Raw genomic sequence first — 25,431 nt, 5'->3', positions numbered from 1 at the left:
CCGTTTTGGTATGTTGGTATGTCAAATATGCTACGTACGAGGACTTGTAGGAATGTTCGTTTTTCCCTCAACCAAAACTGGTTAACTAATGTTTTATCGATGGAGGAGCACAATCTGTACAAGAATACTTCTTCATAAACGCTACACAAAACATAATGCAATATGTTCCCAGATATTACGCAGTTGAAATTTGGAGAGTTCTTTGTGCAAAGTGATACCGAATTTGAGACAAATATTAAATGTCTGAAAATTCCAAAGTACTTCTAACTTCTTAATCTAATATTATTCTCCACAATTTCACGTAAAGCGTACGAGAACATCAAATACATTTGTCCATTGTAAGAATCTCGAAAAGCCACTCGAAAAACTTCCGAAAACTTCACCCTACACCCTGGAGCTCGCCATGAGTCAACCGGAGGGGAAGGGCAAACGGTAAACAAAAACGCATGCGTGTAGGCGAACGAGGCGCTGAAAGCGTTTCTTTCCATATGCCTATCTGGGTGGACTGTTAGAAACCGCTCCAAACGTTAATGCAAGTCAAATTCATGCTCGAAAAAAACATTAATAATCAATTTCCAGGAAAGAAGTCAACAACATAATCAAGTTTGCAAAGGCTAAATATTGTCAAAATCTTCCAAATCCCTGGAATCACGCCGTAATTGCCAGAACATGACTAATGCAAATGTATTATCATTTCCTATCGTAGATCTGTGTCGCCCCTTTTACAAATTGAATAACGTGTTTTGGCGTGTTTAAGAACCAAAAGTTGGGGTAAGGAAAAAAGGTTTACACACTATTGATTAACCTTAAAAAGGCGCCACGCTTTCAAAGCCCCCAGGCAATGAGTAATATTTGCGAAAGATTTTAAACTACAAACACACAAAGCTGGCAAATATTTGCTAAACGATAACGAGGTAGTGGAAGCAAATCACGCATGACTCGTCTAAAAATATCAGAATTCGTCCAAAATGACACAAATGACTAAGAAAAAAAATAAACATCATTTTTGCTTACCTTTCTTTAATTTTTTGGTGCCAAGATGCGGCCAACCGATCCGATAATCCAATTTCGTAGGAAGTACTAGCTCCACTTATCGAGAGAGTTTGATGATATGCAGCACCCTGGACTCCTCTCTTCCTCCCCACGCTGGGTAAACCGTTCTACCGTGCAACTCTTTAACTTTACATCCAAACTCGGGCCAAAAATTCACACACCTACACACACACCCACACACATACACACACAAGCACAACTGAGCCGACGTCTGAGCGCTCTTTTTTTTTTTGGAGAAAATTTTCCACACTCACTTCTATTTTATTTGCACAAAAACACACGCCACGCACAAACACCTTCAGAAATATAGTAACACGAATTTTTTACATATTTTCTCTTATTTTCCACTGCACTTCTGCACCACAACACTGCTCTGTAGAAGAAAAGGGGACGCAAAAGGATAGTAGTAAATTAACCCGTACCACATTAATGCATGAAAAGAGAGGGCACCAAAGAAAACGCGAAACTGCAGCAACAGCACTTGAAGTTACTACAACTTAGCGGAGAATTTCCTCTGTACGCTTTGTGAGTAAAAATCAAATAAGCAAAAAAAAAAAACAAAAGATTGAATAAAGAAATTCTTATATTCTTTTTAACCAAATTCCTCCCACGTCTAGCAAACTATTGCTATGGCGGCAGCAGCATTAAACATTTTTGATCCTTCGTTCCACTCCGGTTTGAATGTGTAGTTGAAGGGTTTGAACATGCGGAGTTGCGTATGTTGTACCATGCAAAATTGGAAATTCTTTACTCTCTTCGCGCTGTGTTTAAAACATGAAGGGGAGAAGATAGTATGCAATTCAAAAAGGGGACCTAGACCGTTGGTACGACCCTAATACATAAATAGTTTTTCACACATTTCCTTTGTCATTGTTTTCCACATTCAATGTATTATTTGAATAGAACGTTTTCCTAGTTTTCTAAGCAATAATATTTGATTTTTATGTTAACGTACTTAAGGTACCATACCTAACATGTATGTTAGGTCCTTCATTATAACTAAATCGTTTTTGCATAAATTGCAAAAGAAGTCAACTCAATTATTCTTTATTTTTTTGTTATTTCAATTGATTTTTTAATCTTATAACAACAACAACAACAACAACAGTGATGAATTGAAACGATATCAAGCTAACCATTAATTCCTTGTACTTTTCTGTTATACAGTCCAAACTCACTGGTTGAACTTCGATTGCCTGCCAACTTTTGAATATATGCTTTTTAGTTGGCACGTTTTTCCATACAATACAATTTATGAAATTTTTCTCAGCAGGCCATGAGATTTTTGTGAAATTTTCAAAAACCGGTTTTTCCATACAAACGCATGCTTTTTAATTGAACTGTCAGCCAACTATCGAGCGTTCAACTATTGAATTCTGACTGTACTTTTAATGAATAATAATAAAAAAATACTGACTTCTTCAGTAACAAATTTTAAAATAACGTCCGACACGGAAGATTCTCTCCTGTCGCTGCCGAACCTGGTGGTATTTGTGAAGCATTGCGTTACTTCCTGTTTATATCCCTGCCCAGTGCCTTTGCTCCTCCACCTCCTACACACGGAAGTGAGAATAATACACACACACATACACACATACACAAAGCATACTTCTCCCCAAACCTTCCAATCCCTGGCGCGCTCGTACTACTCCCGGAAGAGGTTGCAGTTGTATGGGTGTAGTTACACTTCCCTCCAACGGGGCTCATGCCCCCCGTCTTTCCCCCCGGCAACCTTTTGATGAAGCGCCGCCGCCATGGCGCATTTATCGTCCTTTTTTTTTCGGTCGGAAAAGTGAAGGCACGTGATGGAGTGTTCGTGAGCGTGTCTTTGTGTGGTGTGGGGAAACCCGTTTAAGAATGTAGGGTATTGTTAGATTAAAAATTATTTTTTAGAAAATCCAAACATTGTTTCATTTTCCTAAATATTTGGTCCATTCCTAGCTCCCGTGGCAATTGTCAAGTGTGCGGAACAATGAAAATAGTTGCGGAGAGGCCAGCCTGCCGCCTGCTTTGATTCACCACAGCCACACACGCACACTCAAGCGCCAAAGGCCGGGGCCGCTTTGCCTTTTTCCCGGTTGCTATTTGGGTGTTGCTTGGTGATGCTCTCATCATCGCCCAATATTGCTACACGCAGCAGCAGCATAACAACATTACCCGACACGAGCACAAGCAGGCACGCACGGACGCAAGCATGGTAAATACCGGGGCATTTGGATTTGCATGTTACAGAACGAGAAGGGAGAGAGAGAGAGAGAGAGAAGGAAAATTCTGTGCCCTGTTTCTCTCCTCCTTTTCATATCCCCCCCTTCCCCGGAAAACAAAACATCGAATGTGAAAAGCACGCACGAACTGCATTTTTACAGAACAGTGCGCATAAAAATAGCCACTCAAGTGGTGTGTTTATAGATTGGACATTGTTCTATCAAACGGTGAGATTAGGCAATGAATAAATTTTGGATTTTTTTTACATAATTGGACATTGAATGAATTTGATTGCATTGAAAGGAGAAAAGGAAAATAATCTATTCCCCGTCAAATTTAAAGAAAAAAAATTGGAAGCTAACTCTTAGAAAAACAAAATATTCAAATTTTCAGTAAAGATAACTTTCAGCCGTCTTTTCTTTCATTCTCAAAAAAAGAAAACTTCGCCCAACAACTTTTCTTCAGTGACGGCTGTCAACGGCAACTGTTGTCGGGTATGCGTTTGTTGCCCGACCACGCACACACACACACACATACGCACACCGCGCTGCTTTGCCAGGAATCCCCGGGGTTCCCTGGCCTGAGCTAAGGGCCCTCCTCCTGCTGCTGCTGCCGCCGCCACCCTCTGCCTGCTCCATCCCTTGTGCCATGTTTGCTGCGTTTGTTTTGTTTTAAAACGCCCAGACGGTACGGCACACACATACGATACTCGCTCACACACACGCACACACACACACATATATGCACCGCCACCCATACATGCGCACCAGCAAACACGCCATTGCTTTGTGTGTTGTTCGTTTTTCACCGGAAAAGGAGGCATTTCTACCTTTCTCTTCTCGCCGAACAAGGATGCGCCTCTAGTGGCTGTGTGAGAGTGGTAAATGCGAGTTTTAATGTTGTCTCGTATTCTTTAGGTGTTTAAAAGCGAATGTAACTTTATAAAACTGCAATTGTTTCACTTTTAATCGATTTGCTGCTGCACTGCTGCACACACCCCCGACAAAAAAAACGGTGTACGCACACGCACTTATGCCCGTACAGGGTATACTGTTTTGTACACGCACACTTTCGTGCACACTTTACGCATCCGAAAAAGGATACCACCCGTGGTCCTGCGCGCACGCACTCACACAAGCGCTTTCTGGTCTGAAATTTGGCTTTGCCTTTCGTTCACCGTTTGCTGTGTGTCGGTTGCTGCAGCAACGCCACACACACATCCAACAGTCACGCACACAGACACGCACACAGGGACAGGGGGTAAATTAAACGATCAAATTAGAATCCTAATTTCGGTTCTTCCGTTTTTCTCGGTTCTCGTTCAATTGATTAGAGGAGGCCATTGCACCGATAAGACCGCTTCGTTACTTCGCCAGCAAAACAGTACACACTAAATACACTGAAACAGCGGCGGGGTAGTTTTTCCGGGGCAGTTTTTTCTTATTTGATTGCACCGAAAAAAAAATACCCCAACAAATCACCCTTTTTTTCAACTGCTACAGCTTAGCTTACACACCATCTAGCCAATGCACTGGGCCCCCGCACTGGCAAGGGAAAACCACAGACGTTCCGATTTCCTGTACGTTTTCTGTAACCTTTTATACTATTGAATCACAATTATTCACCATATTTTTGTAGCGTTTTTCACACAGCTATTGGGATTTTTCAAACAAAACACATCAACGCGAGCGCTGAGCACGACACGGACAGGAGCGTGCAAACACTTTCAACTCTGAATTCAGACTGATTCAAGAGCGAGAGCAGCTCGCACACGGTTACTCGCGACAACCCGTTGCGTAGCGAGAGAGGACTAAGCACCCAATGAACATTTTGAAGCGCACGGGCACAGTCCAAGTCGCAAGCAGGGACAAGTTGTTTCGGGTTGTTAGTTCGTGCTAAAATGTATGCGTTTATTTTGTGACTCAAGTTAAACATAGGATGTTGAAACAGATTCATCACAACTGCGACTGCAATCGAATTTCCATCTTGAAAATAAAGTTTGAAACTGTACTAAATGCGTTATTGTTGCGCTAAAAAATTGACAATGACGGTCAGATAAGTATGCTTAAGTAACGATTAAATTACCTGACCAGAACCAAAAATTTAAATGTTCCAAACAACTAAAATTATTTAAAAAGTAACGAATATTTCAAGTCATTTGGTCCGGAAGTTTAATGCTAGCTGATTAGTTATTCCGAATTGAGTAGTTCAGCAAGCCTTTTCAAAGTACGATCACGTTTTTCATGCAATAAAATTTTTATTTTGCATACATAAGAAAAGGTCAAAGTTATACTGCAGGACTCCACACCCCAAGCGCCACAGATTAAGCTTAAACGACTGGAAAATTGAATATCCATAGGAAAAAAATGAAAGCTTCACAGCTTCATTGGTTTGATCAATAGATGGCGTATTACAACTCATCATTATATTGCTATCCTTTTCTTGCAATGTGTTTCGACAAGTTTCATCTTATAATGACCTATATAGCCTTCTAACTTTCTGAGCAAAAATCCATATGAATGGTCGTGTGGTCAGTGGGTATCAACACCAACGACCATTACTAATATCTCACTTGCTTCAGTACTGGTGGTTTCCGTTGGAGTTTAGTATTTAAACAATCGTATCGCCGTTCTAGTTCTAGCGATGCATAACTTCAATGCGAAACCATACAACAGTACAGAGGAAATGAGAAAGCTCTCCTCCAAGCGAGGAAGCTCCACAGGTTGGGTATCCCACAAACAGATGGCGCCACCAGCTTTTTTGCTATTTTTAGAATGCATGAGTCGTTTGCCGTCTGCTAAACGAAGTCTTTCTATATTCCGTTTAGGTAGAGAATTTGAGGCGTTTAGAAGCCGTTTAGTGGTCGTTTAGTGGATTTGTGGCACTTGGGACAGCATAACACGGAGCGCAACATAACAACTGACAGCTGCCAAACGCTTCAGAAAACGCTTTATTGCTGGTATCATATTTTGCATATCCTTAGTAGGCCGCTCATTGCTCGTAGAAAAACTACCAGCTTACTGCGATGACCGACAGTTAATGAAACGCTTTACCTCCTTTTCCAAGCGTTTTGTGAAGCGTTTGGCAGCTGTCAGTTGTTATGTTGCGCTCCGTGTTATGCTGTGTGGAGTTCTGCGGTTAGAGTTGCTTAAAAAATAGAATCTGTTAAGTAGCAGTAGCCCACCGATTTGTAACTAAACTGACAAATATTTTTCAAAAACTGTGTTATGAAACCATCGCAAACCCTGTAGATTGATTATTTTTAGTTATCATCAGAATGACTGCAAACCAACAGACTCCATTAGGCAATTTCATTGTGATGGCAAAATAGACTGTGATGGCAAATGAAATGCTTTCATTGTGATTGTTTCTGTAAAATAAATTACCTTTGCAAATATAAATAAGAATCAAATGCTAGTTAAGCATGGCTAAAACCTTGCTTAGGCAATTCTTTGAGTTTTTATATTGTGAAAAACAAGTTTTAGAGATTTTCGGTCGGTATTGCGGCAAGGTCTCAAACGAATATTATTGGAAGTTTTTAGCAAATTGTGAATAATCGAATGAAATTTTCAATTCCAAAATCGCACCTTCTGACCGCAGCCTTCTCGAGGGTTTGTACCGGCAAACACACAGCCGCGCACGACACGCTATTCAGCTGTACTTCGGAGTTCTCTCTGTGGTTAGAAAGAGAAGACATGAGCAAAGGCACATCCTACGACGAAAGTGAGAGCGAGGCATCCCCGTCTGTTGTTACCCCATTTCGCTCTCGCGCTAGCCAAACCAAACAGAGCGAGCGAGCGAGTGAGAGAAAAACTAAGTTTTCTCCCAAACACCGTATTCGCTCTCTCTCTCTTTCTCTCTCTCTCTCTCTCTCTCTCTCTCTCTCTCTGATTCTTCCCGATGACGTGGGGTTGCTGCGAGCGAATGAGTGTGGATGGGTGTGCTCTTTCTCTCAAATTAGTCTGAATTAAAACTCCAAAGTGTGTGCACGTACCGCGCCGTGTGCTTGCTGTGAGTTGATGTGTTTCGTTTTAAAATCCTTTTTTACACGTGGAAAAAGGTACGGTAGGGTAGTAATTTAAAGTGTATCCACCAGTTCTACACACAGCCAGTTACCGATCTTTCGTGTGGCTGTAAAACGATACCACAACGTCACAGCAACAATCCCCGCGGACGGACGCACAGCCAATCGAGTTGACCAAGCCATCGTTTTCCGTCGAATAAAAGCGTAGCAACAACAAAAAAGATGCAGTCACACAGCAAGAAACGCGTCTGCTACTACTACGACAGTGAGTAAAGTGATTTCAGCGGCATTTTTCACACCCTGGTGACCACGGCGCCGCGGTGCAAGCGGACCGGTTCGATCGTTTTCAAAATTTACGACCACCGTCACCTAGCGAACACTTGCGCACAACCGTACTATAAACAGCCAGATGCTTTTGTGCGAGCGCGCGTCCGTGTGTGCGTGCGATCGCCTGTAAAGCGGGCGGATGCGCGCGCGTGTGTATGTGTGAGCTGGTGTCGAGTTTTTGAGCGGCATCGCACTACGGTCGTCAAGATGGAGTGTTCGCTAGGTTACAGTGGTGCTAAATTTTGGAAACTGAAAAAAGCGAGCATCACCTCCACATGCGGCGTAAAGCAATTAATGCGAACTTCTAACCTCAAGATGTTGCTGCTTGATAACAGAGCAAAGAATGCTTGTTTTTTGTCATTTCGTTGAACTAATTGTGATATACTTCGGTACCTTGTAGGTGATATTGGCAATTACTACTATGGCCAGGGACATCCGATGAAGCCGCACCGCATACGTATGACGCACAATCTGCTGCTCAACTATGGCCTGTACCGGAAGATGGAAATTTATGTAAGAATCTTGTTTATAATGATCTCGGACTGCAATAGACTTATTTGGCGTTCTTTTTACCTTCATCCCGCAGCGTCCACACAAGGCGACGGCGGACGAGATGACAAAGTTCCACTCGGACGATTACATCCGGTTCCTACGCTCGATCCGTCCGGACAACATGTCCGAGTACAACAAACACATGCAGCGATGTAAGTTTACAATGTTTGCCTTGTAGAAGAGGAACACTCTAATTGAATTCGTTCCCCGCCCGCTCCTTCCCTCAGTCAACGTCGGTGAGGATTGTCCCGTGTTTGATGGGCTGTACGAGTTCTGCCAGCTGTCGGCGGGCGGATCGGTCGCGGCCGCGGTCAAGCTAAACAAGCAGGCGTCGGAAATCTGCATCAACTGGGGCGGCGGTTTGCATCACGCGAAAAAGTCGGAAGCGTCCGGGTTCTGCTACGTGAACGACATCGTGCTCGGCATACTGGAGCTGCTCAAGTACCACCAGCGCGTGCTGTACATCGACATCGACGTGCACCATGGGGACGGTGTGGAGGAGGCGTTCTACACGACCGATCGCGTCATGACGGTCAGCTTCCACAAGTACGGCGAGTACTTCCCCGGCACGGGCGACCTGCGCGACATTGGGGCCGGCCGGGGCAAGTACTACGCGGTCAACATTCCGCTGCGGGACGGCATGGACGACGAGTCGTACGATTCGATCTTCGTGCCGATCATCTCGAAGGTGATGGAAACGTTCCAGCCGTCGGCGGTGGTGCTGCAGTGCGGGGCGGACTCGCTGACCGGCGATCGGCTCGGGTGCTTCAACCTGACCGTCAAGGGGCACGGCAAGTGCGTGGAGTTCGTGAAGAAGTACAACCTGCCGTTCCTGATGGTGGGCGGGGGCGGCTACACGATCCGCAACGTGTCCCGCTGCTGGACGTACGAAACGTCGGTCGCGCTCGGGGTGGAGATTGCGAACGAGCTGCCGTACAACGACTACTTCGAGTACTTCGGGCCCGACTTTAAGCTGCACATCAGCCCGAGCAACATGTCGAACCAGAACACGACCGAGTATCTGGAGAAGATTAAGAACCGGTTGTTCGAGAATTTGCGCATGCTGCCCCACGCGCCGGGCGTGCAGGTGCAGCCGATCCCGGAGGACGCGATCAACGACGAGTCGGAGGACGAGGATAAGGTGGACAAGGACGAGCGGCTGCCGCAGCAGGACAAGGACAAGCGGATAGTGCCGGACAACGAGTTTTCCGACTCGGAGGACGAGGGCGAAGGGGGCCGAAGGGATAATCGCTCGTTCAAGGGTGGCCAGGGGGCAGGGCAGCAGCAGTCCCGCAAGCGACCCCGCATCGAGAAGGACGGCAAGGCGGAGGAGGTGAAGGACGAGAAGGAGGCGAAAAGTAAGTAATTTGATTTATTTTTAAATACATTTTGAAGATCTTCCCTTTTTGTGTGCATGAATTAAATGGATAAATGTAATTAATAATGTTCTCTTCCCCCCTTCCAGTGGACACCAGCGGCGACAAGGAGGAAACCAAAACGACTGAGGAACCGGCCAAGAAGGAAACGACGGGCGTTGCATGATCCACGCTCTCCTCCTTTCGCAAGCAGCAGCAACCTCCGCCACCGTAATAACTCAACCGCCGTTCCCGTCTAACACTTTTATGACTTTCGGCGGTGGTGCAGTGTAGTTGTAAAGTACGGTTTAAGTTAAACGTTTGTTTGTTTTTGTTGCATTTTTGCACTCGATGCCCGTACCAGGAAGGTGCGAAATCCTGTGGATTCTCAGCACACATCGTGTTTGCGCGTGAATGGCGTGATGGTGGGGATGTAGTTTATTTGTTTAACTAAACTTCGGCATAATTTTTAACGCGTTTTTTGGAGGGCGATAAGTGTGATCGGATAAGCGAAACAACGGGAAAAGCTTACAAACCAATACAAAACCAGAATGGGGAGCATGAGTGTCGAATGCAATTATACTCTACTGATCTCAGGAAAGGACGATAGAAACAGCAGGAAGAAAAAAAACCATATGCAACAAACCCTTGTAACAGATAGAAAAGAAGAAAAAGAAAGCTACAACTCTCCATTTTTAAGAAACGATTTTTTTCCCTCCCAAAATCCCACAAATCGCAACACAAACAGCAACAAACTAACTCATTAGAGAAGGTGAAGACGCTACAAAATGCAAAAAAAAAACAGTTAGAATTACATTAGAATCGGCCGCAGGCAGGGGAATGCACAGGGTAAAGGATGGTACAATTAATCTCAATAGCTGGCCGTACGTGATGCACAGACAAGTTTGGATTTTTTTTTTACATTCTTTAATTGATATTCCGTAATTTATACATCAAACCTTGTTTTCGTTAGTTCATTTTTGCATTAAAGGAATAAGCTCTTTTCCTTGCAGCGGAAGAAGAACGCTTTCAAAATATCCCGACAAAAGCACGTGGTACAACACAATTCAAGATTTATTTTAATTCGCTACTCTCAAGGTGACGCTATTTGACGCTCGTTTGTACTCGCTATCCTCCAAATTGTACAATAGGATAATGCACGAGAAGAAAGTAACGAAACTTGGAAACATATTTAAACTACAAACCAACAAACGGAAGAGACAGGGGGCGGGAGCAAAAGAAGGAAGATTCGCATTGCGAAGAATCCGCGTATCATATACTATATGGTAAGGCCCAGGAGGGCAGGGGGCTGGCAGTCAGTGTAAGCCTGCCACACATCAACTAAAGGAATTTGAGCACAGGGTTCCGACACGAATTAAAAAAAACCCGATAACGATACAAAAAAAAACAAACACACTTTAGCATATTAGGATATACAAAATAATCAATTGTCAGACTTATGGCGAAAAGGCGTAGAAAGAGAGATATGTGAACTGTGTGCGGGTGTGTATAGCGTAAACACTAAGAAATTGTGGCACGAAGCCGCCATCGACGCGGTGTCCTAGTTGTTGCAAAGGAAGAGAGGAAGTATTACCAAGTAAATACGCAAAGAGACACAAGGGCAAGGGAGACGAAGAGTACACATACCGACATACACGCGAATTTGCGAACTTTCCAAACTCTACCATCATTGTATTTATTTCTTTTTATTTTTACAGTGAAAGAAAATCAAGCGCCATCAAATTTTGGATATTTTATATTTTTAAAGCATTGAACATTGAGCTGGTCAGTTTTGTCATTAATTTATTCGATTTATTTTTCTCTTTTCTTCCCTCATTTTCACGACTAATTTCTGGCGTAGAAGACGAAGGGCGGCTCCCCGCGCCATCGGCCCATTGTCATGAGCGCTACCACTAATCTAAGGACAGGATCGAATTGAGGCTAGTGACGCTATCGCCCTGACTAGAAGCGACCGAGCTGCGCTTGGCAAGATCGTACCGCGGTCCACCGAGGTAGCTGATCGGGTTGGCGTACTGGCGCCGATCGGGTCCGAGATAGATCGGCGCCTGCTTCCGGTACTTGTAGCGCAGCGAGGGCTTCGGTTTTAGAGGCGGCTCTCCGTCCCCTCCTGGTTGCTCTGGTGCTGTTGCTGCTCCGGCTGCGGCACCTGCAAGATCGAGCTGACAAGCGTGAGAAGAAGACGCCGGGGGGATGACCATTCCATCAGCAGCATCGACAGCTGGAACAGTAGTAGCACCATCGGCAGAAGCATTACTTGCAAGCAGTTTCACCACTACCGCCTCGTCCGGCGGCGGCCTGGCGTAAGCGAAGGAAGATGATGATGATGGTGCTACATTGCGATCCGGGATGCGAACTACTACCCTTGGCGGCGGCGGCGGCGGCTGCAGTGTGGTCTGCTGTGTGCTGTGTAGTACTACTCCACCATCCTAGAGCAAGGTGTGCGAGCACATATGAGCGAGAATGAGAAGTGTGCGTGTGCGGCGTACGCGAAGCGAGCGAAGGGGGAGGCATGAATAGTGGAGACGTATGCGGCGATTGAGGGACACTACACCGTGTACAGTGCAACAACGGAAAAAAGGGACACTCGTTTTTAGTTACATTGAATCTTAAAAAAAGGGGTCGTAGAGCGCTTTACTGTAGAGAAGACCGGAACGAAGAGAAGTAGATTTATCAAATTACTTTATTTACGCAGTCAGAAGGAGTCGCCTAGTTGGCGTTTTAGGTAGCTAGGGTTGAGAGATTGAGAGAGGATAAAAATGGTTGGATAGGCCTAAATCCTTTATACAGTGAGAACAGTGAGAACTTTACAATTGCGCACGCGTTATCTCATTAATCGACCACCGACGTGTGACACTTAAGGGTAAAAACGAGAGATAGACACGGTTTGGGAATGTCCTAGCTCGTTGCCCTGTTGCCTACCACCCATTGTATACACACACACACACACAACATACACATAGAGAGCCGAGTACCGTTCGCCGGCGCAAGCACAGCGCAGCACATCCAACACAGATACAGTAATCCCCAGTAATGACCGCGCGCACATTCCAACACGCACACATTAAATCACACCAACGTACACACACATACACTCACACAGACACACACACACGCATACAGATAAAATAGAGGAGTGGTAGAGGTGGATCGAAAAAGGGAGCTACGCCGGCGATTCGGGCGTTTCGTCGATTTTGAACGGCAGCGGGTTGGCGCTAATCAGTGCGGGCGGTGGCGGCGGGCCCCAGGACACTTGCCGTGGGCCGCGGGACCGCAGCCCATTGGTGAGCGGTGTCGATGTCATCATGGCGACCGGCAGCGGTCCAACAGCAGTGGTGGTGGCCGTTGGCGTTGCCGGTCCATCCGCCGGCAGCGTTTCCGGTGGATGCGTCAGGATCAGCTTGGGCGGTGTTTTCCTCGCGTTTGGTGGGTGAGAATTGGTGATGATGGTGTTTTTGGCAAAGCTTACTTTCACCTGTTGAAGACACAACGGGGTGGGGTGGGTGGGGAAAGAAGAGAGATACGGGGAACGGAGAGATAGAAAATGGAACAAGGACACGGCAAAAAAGGGGCGGCATTAGTTTCTGGCTAGCGAGACCTGGTTAGGTGCGTTCCAGTTCGGGTGGTTACTTTTAGGTAGTTTGGGGGGAATAGTTGGGTGGGGGTTGGTGGTGGTGGTGATAGCAAATGAAACAGTTAATCTTGGGGTCTCTTGGGTGGCAAGATTAAGGTATTTGCCATTTTAACCATTAATTACATGAATTAATTAATTAAATAATTAAAACCTTTTCATTTGCCTTTTTCCCACCTTTCCACCAGATGCACTCTCTCGCTCTCATGCACATACCAACAAGATCGTTCCACTGGACAGCAATATATCAAGGCAAGAGAAGATAAGTGTTTGTTATCCTGTTAAAAAAACGAACAACCAGGCGTGGTGGCCCTCTCATGCAGCCATGCAACATTCCGTTAGAGAAAACTCTGGAGCGACACCAAAATGAAACACACTGCACATGCACACGTGTGGTACACACCGAAACAACACAACAAAACACAAACCAACAAATTTGTTTGAGGTAAATTAATCGTCCAATTATTTGTTTTTCCTTATTCCATTTTTTAAACGATTGCAACATCTCTGACACAAAGTTTTATTTTTCACTTCCAGAGACAAACACACACACAACGCTACTGATACACATACGCTACGGACTAGAAATAACACGCAGAAAAGGGGAACACTTAGCATGCAAAGGCAAACGCGGCCAAACGCGTGGGGCGTTCGGTGGTAACGAATGAATAAATAAGGTAACACTTGTAAATCGCCTACCCCCCCTTCCCATGTGTGCTCTACGGCTACGGTACTCTCTACTACACACCAGCTTCCCGGTGCGCCTAAAGGGGGAGGGTGCGGTTTGGTGTTTCATACACGCATACATACTGCTAGCACGTTGTTAGTTGCTGTGTAGAGGGCGTGCAGATTGTTAGTAGTGTGTTGTGAGGGCTTAAGCTTACGAAAGGGAGGTCATAAGGGAATTGGGAGTCATAATGGGGAAAGGGGTAGGCCTAAAATTCCGAAAAAAATAACAGGGGGACTTTTCAAGGAAGTGTTGGTTCGTTTAGATCAAATTTTGATGGAAATGTGTAATGATGAGAGGAACGGGATGGGACAAACACAGGAAACCTCCAAATTGCTTTTGTTTTTTTTACTGCTGCGTGCAGCACATGCATGCCATGCACATTGCGTGGATGTTTTAGACACGAAACTCATCGCTAGGATGCAGCTGCAGGTCGCCAAGGTCGAGCCTGTTAAGCGTAACCTCGCTGATCGAGCTGAGCGGGGCGAGCGCCTGTATGCTTACCGGGTTGTCGGTTAGCTCGCTGTCCTCCTCGTGCCCGTCGGACGGATCGTCCAGATCGGTCACGCGGTGGTGGTGGTGGTTACCGTTGGCAATACGCGCACGTGGACCATCCACCCCGTTGCTTTCGCCGTCGCGACGCGACTGTTGCTCCGTAGGATGCCGTGCTGACTTTAGCAGCGCTTCGTTCTCTTCCGCTGCAAGCGATTCCCACTGCAGCTCGTGGTCGAGCAGTTGGCTATCTGTTAGTGTAAGAGCAAGTGAGGGAGGTTAGGAGCGTTTACAACAACGCAAAACCTCCGCGTACTTACCACGAATGCCACCGGTTTCGGCTGTACCGTTGCTTTGCGTAGGACTTTCCACCGGCGCTGCGGCTACTGTTGCTACTGGTGGTGGCTTTTCCGACGCCGCCGTCACGCTGCCATTCTTCAGTATGCCCACCAACGGTTTCGCTCCATTGTCCTTCTTCTCATCGCTCGGGATCTGGGAAATGGGAAATCGACGGGGTTAATTAAAAAAACCATCCATAACCAATGCTCGCACTCTCTCTAACCGATTTGTACGAAAATCCCTTCACGTTCGTGGTGGACGTTTCGATCTGCATTTTGGCCGCCTGCTCCTTGCTCCAGATAATGTCCTCGTCCGTCTGGCGCTCGATGCGCTTGCGGTACTCCCGGTCCGACCGGTACACCTCGATCAGGCAGCACACCACGATGATGACGAAGATGGCGGTGAGCGTGATGAACACGACCTGCGTTTTTTCCTCCTTGGTCGACGGATCAAAGTAGACCGCTTTGTAGGGTAGGCGCGTCGGTGCATCGACCACCCAGTTCTTGTCGATAACCTGTGTGTGATAGTGTGTGAGTGTGATGGAGAGAGAGAGAGAGAGAGAGAGAGAGAGAGAGAGAGAGAGAGAGAGAGAGAGAGAGAGAGAGAGAGAGAGAGAGAGAGAGAAAACCGCAATCATACACAGGATATTGAGTGTTCGTGATGGGGTTTTTCGGTGGTGGGACAAAAAACAGTCACCAAACGCTACTTGCTTACACAAACAGGCGCCGTGACTCTGCGATTCGACCGCCCAAAAGCTTATCTCGTTATTTGTTCTTTTTTCTTTTCCCCCTTTTTTTAGCCACCGGTAGCTGCCTGCCCAAAACCTACCGAAGTCATGTTGAGTGCCGGCTCGTTGAAGGGCGTCAGCTTCTGGATGACATCGAACTGCTTGCACTGGGCCGACCGTACGCCCTGCGAGTTGATCACGGTAATGGTTTCCGCCTCGCTCTTGGTGAACAGCATGTACTCCTCCAGCGGTTTCATCGTTTCATTATTGACCTGAATGAAGATATCTACCGAATAAAACGAAACGCACCAGACGCCACACGCGGGATTAGATGCCGATGCAGATGCCGTGTGGAAAATTTGCAATTTTCCACAAAACGAAACTCTCGCTACTCACTCGACAGGCAACCGTCGTAGCTTTTGTACACGGCAAAGCGCGGATCGGTCGTATTAACGCCCCCGATCTGGACGTGATTGGCACCCGGGTCCGACACCGGCACGAGCGGTTTGCTCGCCACCGCCCGTATCGGTATCTGCACCCGGTCGACGAGCAGCGACGTTTCGTCGCCGTGCCGCGTGTAGTAGACCGAGTGGCGCGCATCGTCCATAAAGTTGCCCTCGATGCGGGCCGCGTACGTGGCGCCCTCCCGGTCCTCCTCGATGTACAGATGGTTTTCCGCGGTGATGGCCACCATCAGGTAGTAGCTGCGGTCGTTGCGCGACTGCAGCAACAGCATCACCCGGTTCGCCCGCCGCATATCGTTGCTCGAGAAGGCGAGCTGCAGCCGGACCGAGCCGACGGTGTCGGCCAGCGCAAGGCGGCGTAGGAGCGTCGCCTCCCCGCTAAAGCTGGCCCCCTTCTCCTCCGAGCAGAACTCGCCGAGGAAGCTGGTGTGCTCGCAGTTGCAGGTGCTCTCCTGCCGCACAAAGTTCTCCGTACAGATGCCACCGTTTTTGCACGGCTCCGCGTCACACTTCATCTGGCAGCCGTTCAGCACACCGTCGGTTACTGTGGGAGGGAGAGAGGGAGAGAGAAAAGGACGAACAAGCAAACAGCAGGTGAGTGGATGAATGACTTTTTATGTGTTTTTCCTGGAATCGTGCTGGGATATCGTTCCACCCGGTGTACCGGGAGGAAATTGCATTTTAGGAAAAGGATAATGGCATTACGCTGGCCGAATGCTGCCATGTTTCGTAACACCATAGCCACAGAAAAAGATAAAAAGCGTTTGTTTTGCAAATTTTAACTAACAAAGTATTATTACTTTATGGGAACACGGGGAAAACTGGATACCTTTAGTAAATGAGCAATAATTTCAAAAAAATATTTTATTTCTACAATTTCCTTTTCATAGTTTACTGCATTTTCCAGAATTACTACCTAATGTTTAGCTACAAGTTGATTTTACCAACATGCAAAATAAGCCTGAATAAATGTTGAAAATACGAAAATAGATGGAAGTGTGTGGGTTTAGCAATGGAAAAGCTAGGAATAAAAAACACTTCAATCTGATTTTGTCCCTATTACAGGGTTTTTCGAGTCAGTATCCAATGTCTACAACATTTTGTTCATTGCTTGCGAAAAGTGTTTCATCAGCTGTCAAATGTTTTATTTGCATCACATTAATGTTTCAGTTCTTCCACATGATTTTCAACACGCCCCAAGCTGGATTCAGTTTGACAGGTCTTTGTGGTGTATTGAAAATCGTGTGTATAAACTGAAATTTTTTATTGATGCAAATACCTCATTTGACATCTGTTGAAAAACATCTTGTAGGTAGTGAATAATTATGTTTACATTCGAAAGTGGCTTGGAAAACCCTGTATGACCAATTTTTTTCTGTTTTCATTGAAGAAAAAAAAGAAAAAGAAGTAGAAGCATGTTTTGCTAAATTTGGATTTTGGCCCAGCTTCTATGCCCGTTTTGAACATTAGGTGGTTGGCAAATTTACATGACGCTAGCCGGAGCAACACATCGACATTTATTTTATAAATTTTGGATATTAATTTGATGATCTGAAATCTTTTATTATTTTTAGTACATAGTAAAACCAAACAATAATGTAAGAATCAATATGTAAAATTCCATAGCAAGCTCAGTTTTCCCCATGCTCCCATACGCCCATCAAGAACTCACCGTGTGCATTGTTTTGAGTGGCCATTTCACGCAGCGAGATAAGGTTCTCTCCAATTTTAAGTCCCCGAATGCAACCGATGTACCCTTCTAGCTCCGTCGTGTCTTGATTGGGGCGCAGCAGGTTGGCCGGATCGTAGCCACCGATGTTGAACTGGAAGTACTCGGTCGGTGGTGCCGGTGGACGATGCGGAGACAGTACCTCTGCAAATGGAAAGTCATTGTTAAGTCATGTTTTGCCGCTTATTTCAAGCAAGCATTCTTCCTACCAAGCTCCGGATTGGTCCACGGTTTGTTGGAGTACTCGTCGAGCAGGAGAAAACCACGCTCCACCGTCACGTTCTTCTCGTTCACGTACAGCGTAGTGTTCGTTTCCGTGCGTATCACCGCCACCTGAATGCTTCGCGCATTGTTTAGCTCGCTGTGCTCGATAGTTAGGTTCACGATATCACTGCCATAGTTGTACAGATACACCATCTCACTTTGGTCGGTCAGGTACAGGTGGATGAAGTTGTTGTAGTGATCGTTTGCGTACAGTACGAACGCGTGCCTATCGTACGTGCGCAGGTTTACCAGCAGCGAGGAGTTCAGGATGGCGCGCAGCTTTTCCCGTTCATCGCGCATATCCTCCGGGTCGGACAGGTAGTTGCGCTTCAGATAAGATTCACGACTGATGAACGTTAGCGCATCTTCGTTGATGTCTGAAACCCCAAAAAAAAAGAAGGTTTTAGGTGCAGGATCACTCTTGCTTTTGATCATTCTCGCCACCTACTTGTCTCACAGTGCTGTCCCAGATGAGCCCACCGGTTTTGGCAGACGCACTCGAACGTACTCCACAGCTCTCGACAGTAGGCACCGTTCTTGCAAGGATTCGGTACACAGGACGGCTTGCAGTCTTTAATGATTTCAGACAGATGTACCGACATGAAGCTGTAGATGTCGAGGATCTCTCCGTTCACGACCAGCCCGCGGAAGCAACCGATGAGCCCTTGCTTAACGGTGTACTTCTTAGAGATTTCCCTGGAGGTGGAAAGGAACGACATGATGAATTATCTTCTTGCTATGTTTGAAGCCTGTTACTACGTACGTTGGAGCGCCTCCAATAAACATGCTGCCCTCGAACGGTCCAAACTCTTCCTCCGGCTGCAGATCCACCATGCGCGTATCGGTGTTGATCATAAACCGCACATGATGCTCGTTGTAATCGATCCAGATCTTGTGCCACTCGCCACCGTTCAGCTTCCGGTTTGTGTCGATCACCAGCGTCTTCGGTGTGCCAGTGTTGAGCGTAAAGTTAAACGTCAGCTGGTAGTCACCGGTCAACGCCACCATGAACGATGGGTAGTTGGACCGAATCGGCGGCTGGAAGAGCAGAATAGCTTTTTCGCCGGTCGTGCGGAAGGAGAACGCAATGTCACCCTTGCGCCATCCGGGCACCTCAATGTACGACTGAGAGGTGGTGAATGTGACGACATACTTTTGGGTATCTATGCATGAGAGGAAAGATTAGAGCATCAAGGCAAGAGGAGATTGAGTTGGAAATGTAACATCTTACTTGTTTCCACACATTCCAGTGGTCCGAGTGTGACCCGACCCTGTGACTCCTCGTCAAGGTTTTTCTGCTGCAGGAAGTACATCTGCGTGATGCCAAGATTCGGTGGCTCCTTGTAGTATCCTTCGTCCGACAGCCAGCGGTTGAGATTGGCATCGCAGTTGCAGGAATGGTTCAAATCCTCACAATTCTTCCCTATCGCACACGGGCATGTACCTCTGTGAAGATGGCAAAGGGTAGCATTTTCAATTACGATCATGAGATGAGTGCTACTTGATGATTAAGTTACCTTTTAACCTCTCCAAGCGAATCCACCGTGTTGTTATTGCTGGACGACTTAAACCACGTGGACGAATGCAGCTCCAGCGGTGCCTTGATGCAATCGTACTTAATGTACTGCGTGCAGTACAGCGAATGCGAGATCAGCTCCTGCAGCATCTCCGCACTAAACTCCCGGTACTGTATGTTAAAGCTAAAGTCCTCATCTGTCGCCGACCGCACATCGACCTGCGACGGCAAGTTGTGCTCCACGATCGTTTTGGTCGCGTTTGCCAAACTCTGAAAGTCACACTTGACCCTCGCCGGTGGAAACACCCCATTCCCGTCAATGTCAATGGAGTAAACGTCCGACTTGGAGTAGCCGAGCAACGCCAACTCCTCACAAGTCTTGCGGAACTTGGTAAAATGGCAATTCTTGCCAATGTAGCCCGTGTCCTTGCAGTCACAGATGATACCGTCATCCTTTACCGCACACTTGCCACCATGCTCGCAGGTGTTGGGCTTCTTGCACGGATCCACGTACTTGCAGTTGTCGAGCGAAACATCGCCCACCACCCGCTCACTTTTCACCAGATAGCGTGGCTCAATTTCGACACCATTGATTTTGAGGTCCCGCAAACAACCGACCAGACCGGATGCGGCCGCTTTCAAGCTGCTGCCGATGATGAGCTTATCGCCAATGTTGAAGGAAAGTCCGTACATCTGCGTGACCGAGTGGCGATAGTCTACGGCGAACTTGATGTCGTTCCGCTCGTACGTCAGCTGAATCGAGTGCCAGGAGGTTGGGTTTTCGATGCGAATGTACGTCGTGTGGGTGACGTTGCTTTTCACGTCCGGGCAGAGATCGAAGCTGAGCCGGTCGGTGGCTAAACGGAGCTGTGTAGGGGGAGTGTATTTAACATTATATTATACTATTTAAGTGCAGGGTGTAATGTCTTCATTATTGGTACCATTATTGGGATCATTTTTTCCATACAACGGACCTAGAATGTCGCCCCCCAAAAACTGTTCCTTTGAGCAAACAAAGCCAAACGTTCAGCGGAGAAAGGATTAAAGCCTTACCGAGACATGGTAGATATTAAAAAACTTTCTTCCCTCAAAAATCAAAACACCCTTACCTTCGGCCTGCCATGGAGGCTTTCGGTTACCACCCACGGCGATGCCAAAGAGCAAGAAAGGTGACACTTTTGCCGGAATGGTGTTGGTTTGGTTGCTGGTGGTAAAGATACCCATCCGTAGCAACATTTGCCACCCCGAACCCGAGACGTTACCAATTCTTGGTAGTGTGCCGTGTGCTTGGAAGCTCCAGGCAAAAGCAACAAAACCACCCGGAATCAGAGGCCCCCTGGTATGCGAGATTATCACATGCAATCATGCGTGTGAGTGTGATGTCCGGATCATCTTACCGCAATACCGCAAGGTTTGGTGCTCTGCTCCGCACAGGAGGGAAAAATGGCAAATTCAATTTTTCCACACACCGTTTTTGGATAACTCGGTGAACAGATTTCCCTTTATCGCAACCGCCCTCCTCTCGGTCCCGCGTGTTTTTGCAATTTGTGAGATTCCTTCCTAGGAAGAAGCGAAGAACCGACCCTAAATTCCAACCCCCCTTTTCCCAGTAGAAAGCTGTGTGTTTGTGGTTTGAAGTGTTTCTGGCTGAATGGTTGAATTTCGTTCAATTTCTTACTCCCAAAAAGCTGAGGGGGACATTTAGTTGTTGGTTTTATCGCTCCTTCCCTTTCCGCCTCGAAAGCTTACCTCCCAAAATCCGTTCCCTTCGCTCGTCTTCACCTCACTGTACGCGAGGACGGCGGTCGCTTTGCTACTCTTGAAGTCGAACTTGAGCGACAGCGTGTCGGGATTGTTCATCGGCCACCAGATGTGGGATTTGGCGTACGAGAAGGTGATCGGTATCACCTCCACGTTCGCCTCGTAGAACTCCTCCTGCAGCACGCCGATATAGTGCACCTTCGGGTTGCCCTTCTTCAGCTCGAACAGCACCGACACGTCGTTGTAGAAGACGTACTTGAGCGAGCCGACAAAGTTGTTGCTCGAGGCAAGGCCCTTCCGCTTGCTCAGGTTCGGACCGCCGCCGAAGTAAATTTCCGGATCGAACAGCAGGTTGTGGATCGGTCCGAGCAGGTCCAGGATGCGCACGTGATCGTCCAGGATGGCGATCACCTTGTCGTGCTCGTGCAGTATGGTGAGATTGTGCCAGTAGTGGCGGGTTAGGTCCTGGCCGAGCGTTGCGCTCATAACACCATCGCCAAAGTCCATCTCAATGTAGGCGGAGTGGTTCATGATGGAGGCAGCAATGTACTGCGGCTTCAGCGATTCACCACTCGCGTAGAACAGGGCCGAATCGTCGTAGTTTGTCTTGAACAGCATGCTGATGCGGGTGATGGGCGAGTGTACCCGATCCTTCCAGTCGTAGATGCGGTAGGACACGTAGCTCGAACCTCGCAGCGTTAATACAGTGGCGGCTGAAAAGTTTGCGATGAGTTTTGCGTTAGTTTTGTGCTTTCGAAATTAGCTTCAACGCGCTCCGACACTCACTGTAGATGTCACAGTGTTCACCCTCGTACTTGGTGCCGAAGCAATCGCACGAGATGTCATAGTAGTGATTGATGCAGCGCGACCCGGTAAAGCAGAGATTCTGCCGCGAGTGGCACTTGTTCCGGCAGCCCTCCTTGACGTTCTCGTGCTTGGTCGCGATCAGGGGCGTTATCGGGAGCAGGTCCGAGGCGGCCTTGCCCGAGCTGAGCACCACGTTCCGGATGCAGCCGACAAACGACTCAATGATGTACTTCACACCGTGCAGCTTCTCTTCCGAGCTGAGTCCTGTCGGGCATGAGAGAAAGAAAAAGATAGGTTCCTTGTTTGAGTGTACCTCGAGATTCTTATCTTGACAGTAATGGAAGCGGGGGGAGCGGTCTCCGTGGATGATAAATAGATCAGTGTGTCAAAAGTTCAATTTCTGCTTGGCGTGCTCGTGTATGAAGAAGAGCGTACAAATTGGAACACAGCGCAGAAATCAATTCGCGTTGAGAATTTGGGAGCGTTCTGAGTGATTTGTTTGTACACTAAGACACTAATGAATTTAAGCAGTATTAACGTTTTTCGGAAAACACTTGCTTTCGTGAGCATTCGATGGTGTGGGCCCAATTTTGCCAAAATCCCTGCTTCACCTCCAAGGCAAGCGACTTCCAAGCGGCTAGGCATTAAAATCGGGCGAAAAAAGCTCCGATTGACAAATCGGTTTGGAACCGTACGGACGAAGTAAGGCAATTGCGCCGCCGACAAGAAGCACTTTTGCCAATTCACACACGAGCGCGCACCCTAAACACATCATTACACAAGCCACAAATCATTTGTACACGGCGGCGGCGGTGGCAAACGGCCACGGCCGGCGGAAAGTCTTTCCATTTCCAGCTGCGTGCTTTCGTCCCATTCCCCTATATCCTAATCACAGCTCATTTATCGTTCGGCGTGGCGTGAAAATCGTATCAATGTTTTGCACTGTGCTCCGGCCGGCCGACATTGGTCGACAAAGTTTTTGCACCAAACAGCACACACACACACACACACACACACACACACACACACACACACACACACACACAGAGTCAGCCGGACTCGCAGTCGGTAGGGACTTGAAACAGAGAGTGTACCCTGGTGCATGATTTTCATCGCCACCCATAACACAACATAACCGTCACCATCAATCTTATCGAAGATTAAGGGCGCCTTTTCTCGGGAACGGCTCTCACCCATCTCGGCGGCAGCTTTCCGTACGGTGCTCCCGCTTTTGGGAATGACAAGGTTGTGTTTTGGTGGGTGGATGGAATGGGCGACATAAACCCTTGTACTCCTCAACAAGCTTCTGATGGGGGACAAGCCGGGTTCTCCCCATTTGCGACTTTGCGATAGGCTTATCCGATTGCGAGAAGTAAAGCGAGAAGAAATGAATGGAGGGTGGTGGTGGCGGCTGGTTCCGGCCGAGATGGATGAGCCGATGAAGGTTGTCGAGCATGCTGAAGGCTTTTCGGCTACTGTGGCGCACTGAGTGAGTGTTCCAGATGGGGGTTTTAGCTGATGTAAGGCTGGTGTCTTTTCGAATTGTGTCTCGATAAAGAATGGGAATAGAAATATTGTTCTACTTAAAGGGAAGGCAATGGGTATATTGGGTTGTCTGAAACGAATCTAGGACGACGATTTGGGCGAAATAAAAAATGAAGTTAAAAACGTGGAAAGACAACATGCTCCCTTCCTTAGTGGTGCTTTGGAGTGTGTTGAAGCTTATATTTGCGTATTAATTTTATACTACTTTCATACTTTTGCTCATTTTAAACCTTAAAGAAGCTCAACTTAAAAAACGTTCCAGAACGATAAAACTACAAAGATGCGGCAATTTTGTACCTTTTTCAAAAACTATATGATTTATAAACTTACAATCATAGCTCTAAACCACAGAAATACGGCAAAGCCGTCCCTTCTGAATATAAATATTTCTAAACCAGGTTAACTACAATCAGTATTCCATATTCGGTATCCGCTTTGTTATAGGGATACTTTGAAATAGAATGCTTCGCTGACAGTTCAATTTAATAGCCGTAATATGTATTAAAAATGTAGTTTTCATAACAAACTCTTCAAAACAAGGTAAAATATATATAAAAACGTGAAATTGTGAAACATGTTGCATACTTCCAGGCGTATTTGAATTTAACTCTTCAAAACGCTTCACATGTGGTTGTAATTGCATATATTTAGGCGTTTTTATATGCATTCATCTGTTTTAAAAGTATTTTACAGGGTTTCTGCAGCGAGACCTGCTTCCGAATGATTCAATATCTCGCTGAAAGAGTCAACTCGAACGAATCAACAACTCGCTGAACATGTCAATGATATCATTGAAAACCCTGTAAGATATCATACATTTGAGAGATTTCATAGATAATATTTTAACTATTGTTTGCTGAGGAATCAAAGAAACAGCAAAATAAGAATGATGAAATGATTTAAAATATCAAATTAATCCAACTATTCATACTAAACCTATTTAGAGCATTCTTTAAGGAATACATCAGCATCTTTCCATTTGAATCAAACTGAACTCTAGAAGGTTCATGCATCTAGATAAAGTTTTGGCTACCGGCAAAGACACAAGTCAGGACTAAACTGTCCCCAAAAGCTAGCTGGCCCCAGAGGTAGCCTATTATCATGCTATCAACCGGGCGGACGGTTCAGTGTGTTGGCCAAATTCGTGACCGAGTGTGTGATGATTTGAATTAATCGTTGCCAAGCACAATAATGAACAATGTGCTCTGTGCAAGTGTATACGTGTGTGTGTGTGTGTCTCCAAGCGCGCTACGTGCTCGTTGCATTTCCGTACCGATGGTACGAGGTCAACTTGATAATTGAATCGCCAGCGGAAGCGGAAGTATGGCTCGCCCGGTAAGCGGGGGCAGAAAGTAAGCCGAAACAGCGAGGATGTATGTGACCGGTGCGATAGGAACCGTACAGAAGCGTAAGCCCTCCCGGTCTCTGTGGGTCTGGTGACGTTTTTATTGGGACAACGGAAGTTTATTCTAATCTCTTGAGAAAGTTGGCCCTGCCCGGCCCCAGATGTTAGCTCTGGCACCGGGCAGAGTACAGGGAAAAAGGGTTGAGAAAATTAATTTTAATGGACACATGTGGGGAACAGATCGAAAAGTTGGTCCTGCTGCTGCTGCTGCTGCCGTGGATACTGCTGGTCTGTGGCAGTGTATGGTATCGGCACGGCATGGCGTAGCGTGCGGCCAGAGCGAGGTGAGAAATCGGAAGCCATAAACAATAAGTAACAGTTTTGGCCGCACTAAGACTCGATCTTGCGGTGCCGGAAGGGCGGAAAGACTGCAAGGAAAGACGATTGTCCATAGCGGTGTTCAATCGGTATTGTTTCGGGAGCCGGAACATAAATCTTCACTTCGCAGGATGAGTAGTGTGCTGTAAAAGAGCAAGGAGCAAGTTTTCTG

The 25,431-nt window shown here is 46.7% G+C and overlaps 3 protein-coding genes across 14 annotated transcripts in view; 1 reads left to right on the top strand and 2 right to left on the bottom strand.

The window, feature by feature from the left end:
• Positions 1–4,993, bottom strand: part of LOC121591692 (tyrosine-protein kinase Src64B) — a 67,231-nt gene extending 62,238 nt beyond the window's left edge. The window contains exons 1-2 of one of the 3 annotated variants that reach the window (XM_041912493.1): positions 4,775–4,993; positions 1,015–1,426 (exon numbers count right to left, since the gene is read on the bottom strand). The gene's annotated coding sequence lies outside the window, so the exon portion shown is untranslated. The remainder of the gene's footprint in view (positions 1–1,014; positions 1,427–4,774) is intronic. The other 2 variants (XM_041912496.1, XM_041912494.1) reach the window with 2 other exon arrangements.
• Positions 4,994–7,223: 2,230 nt separating this feature from the next.
• LOC121594644 (histone deacetylase HDAC1) lies at positions 7,224–10,914 on the top strand. Its single transcript, XM_041918142.1, has 5 exons — positions 7,224–7,547; positions 8,010–8,122; positions 8,196–8,313; positions 8,389–9,519; positions 9,627–10,914. The coding sequence occupies exons 1-5, from the start codon at positions 7,505–7,507 to the stop codon at positions 9,701–9,703; spliced, it is 1,482 nt and encodes a 493-aa protein (XP_041774076.1). The 5' UTR covers positions 7,224–7,504; the 3' UTR covers positions 9,704–10,914.
• Positions 10,915–11,315: 401 nt separating this feature from the next.
• LOC121594643 (neurexin-3) overlaps positions 11,316–25,431 on the bottom strand; it is a 47,560-nt gene continuing 33,444 nt past the window's right edge. For 6 of the 10 annotated variants that reach the window (XM_041918134.1, XM_041918131.1, XM_041918133.1 and 3 more), the window contains exons 8-21: positions 21,971–22,255; positions 21,173–21,897; positions 19,425–20,290; positions 19,139–19,353; positions 18,671–19,070; positions 18,356–18,603; positions 17,853–18,284; positions 17,587–17,787; positions 15,847–16,458; positions 15,552–15,736; positions 14,947–15,237; positions 14,705–14,876; positions 14,397–14,635; positions 11,316–11,963 (exon numbers count right to left, since the gene is read on the bottom strand). In XM_041918134.1, coding sequence (XP_041774068.1) covers positions 11,430–11,963; positions 14,397–14,635; positions 14,705–14,876; positions 14,947–15,237; positions 15,552–15,736; positions 15,847–16,458; positions 17,587–17,787; positions 17,853–18,284; positions 18,356–18,603; positions 18,671–19,070; positions 19,139–19,353; positions 19,425–20,290; positions 21,173–21,897; positions 21,971–22,255 — 5,405 coding nt within the window. In that variant the 3' untranslated portion in view covers positions 11,316–11,429. The other 4 variants (XM_041918140.1, XM_041918138.1, XM_041918141.1 and 1 more) reach the window with 4 other exon arrangements.

Source organism: Anopheles merus, chromosome 2L, assembly GCF_017562075.2.
Source record: "Anopheles merus strain MAF chromosome 2L, AmerM5.1, whole genome shotgun sequence".
Taxonomy (NCBI): Eukaryota; Metazoa; Arthropoda; class Insecta; order Diptera; family Culicidae; genus Anopheles; species Anopheles merus.
This window is presented reverse-complemented; position numbering and strand designations above follow the sequence as displayed.

What these genes read in the sequence shown, in the direction of transcription:
- LOC121594644 (XM_041918142.1), top strand. Translation starts at nt 7,505, where the DNA reads ATGCAGTCACACAGCAAGAAACGCGTCTGCTACTACTACGACA. An exon ending in CGTCTGCTACTACTACGACA is followed by an intron (nt 7,548 to 8,009) that starts GTGAGTAAAGTG and finishes GGTACCTTGTAG; the next exon opens with GTGATATTGGCAATTACTAC. An exon ending in ACCGGAAGATGGAAATTTAT is followed by an intron (nt 8,123 to 8,195) that starts GTAAGAATCTTG and finishes TTCATCCCGCAG; the next exon opens with CGTCCACACAAGGCGACGGC.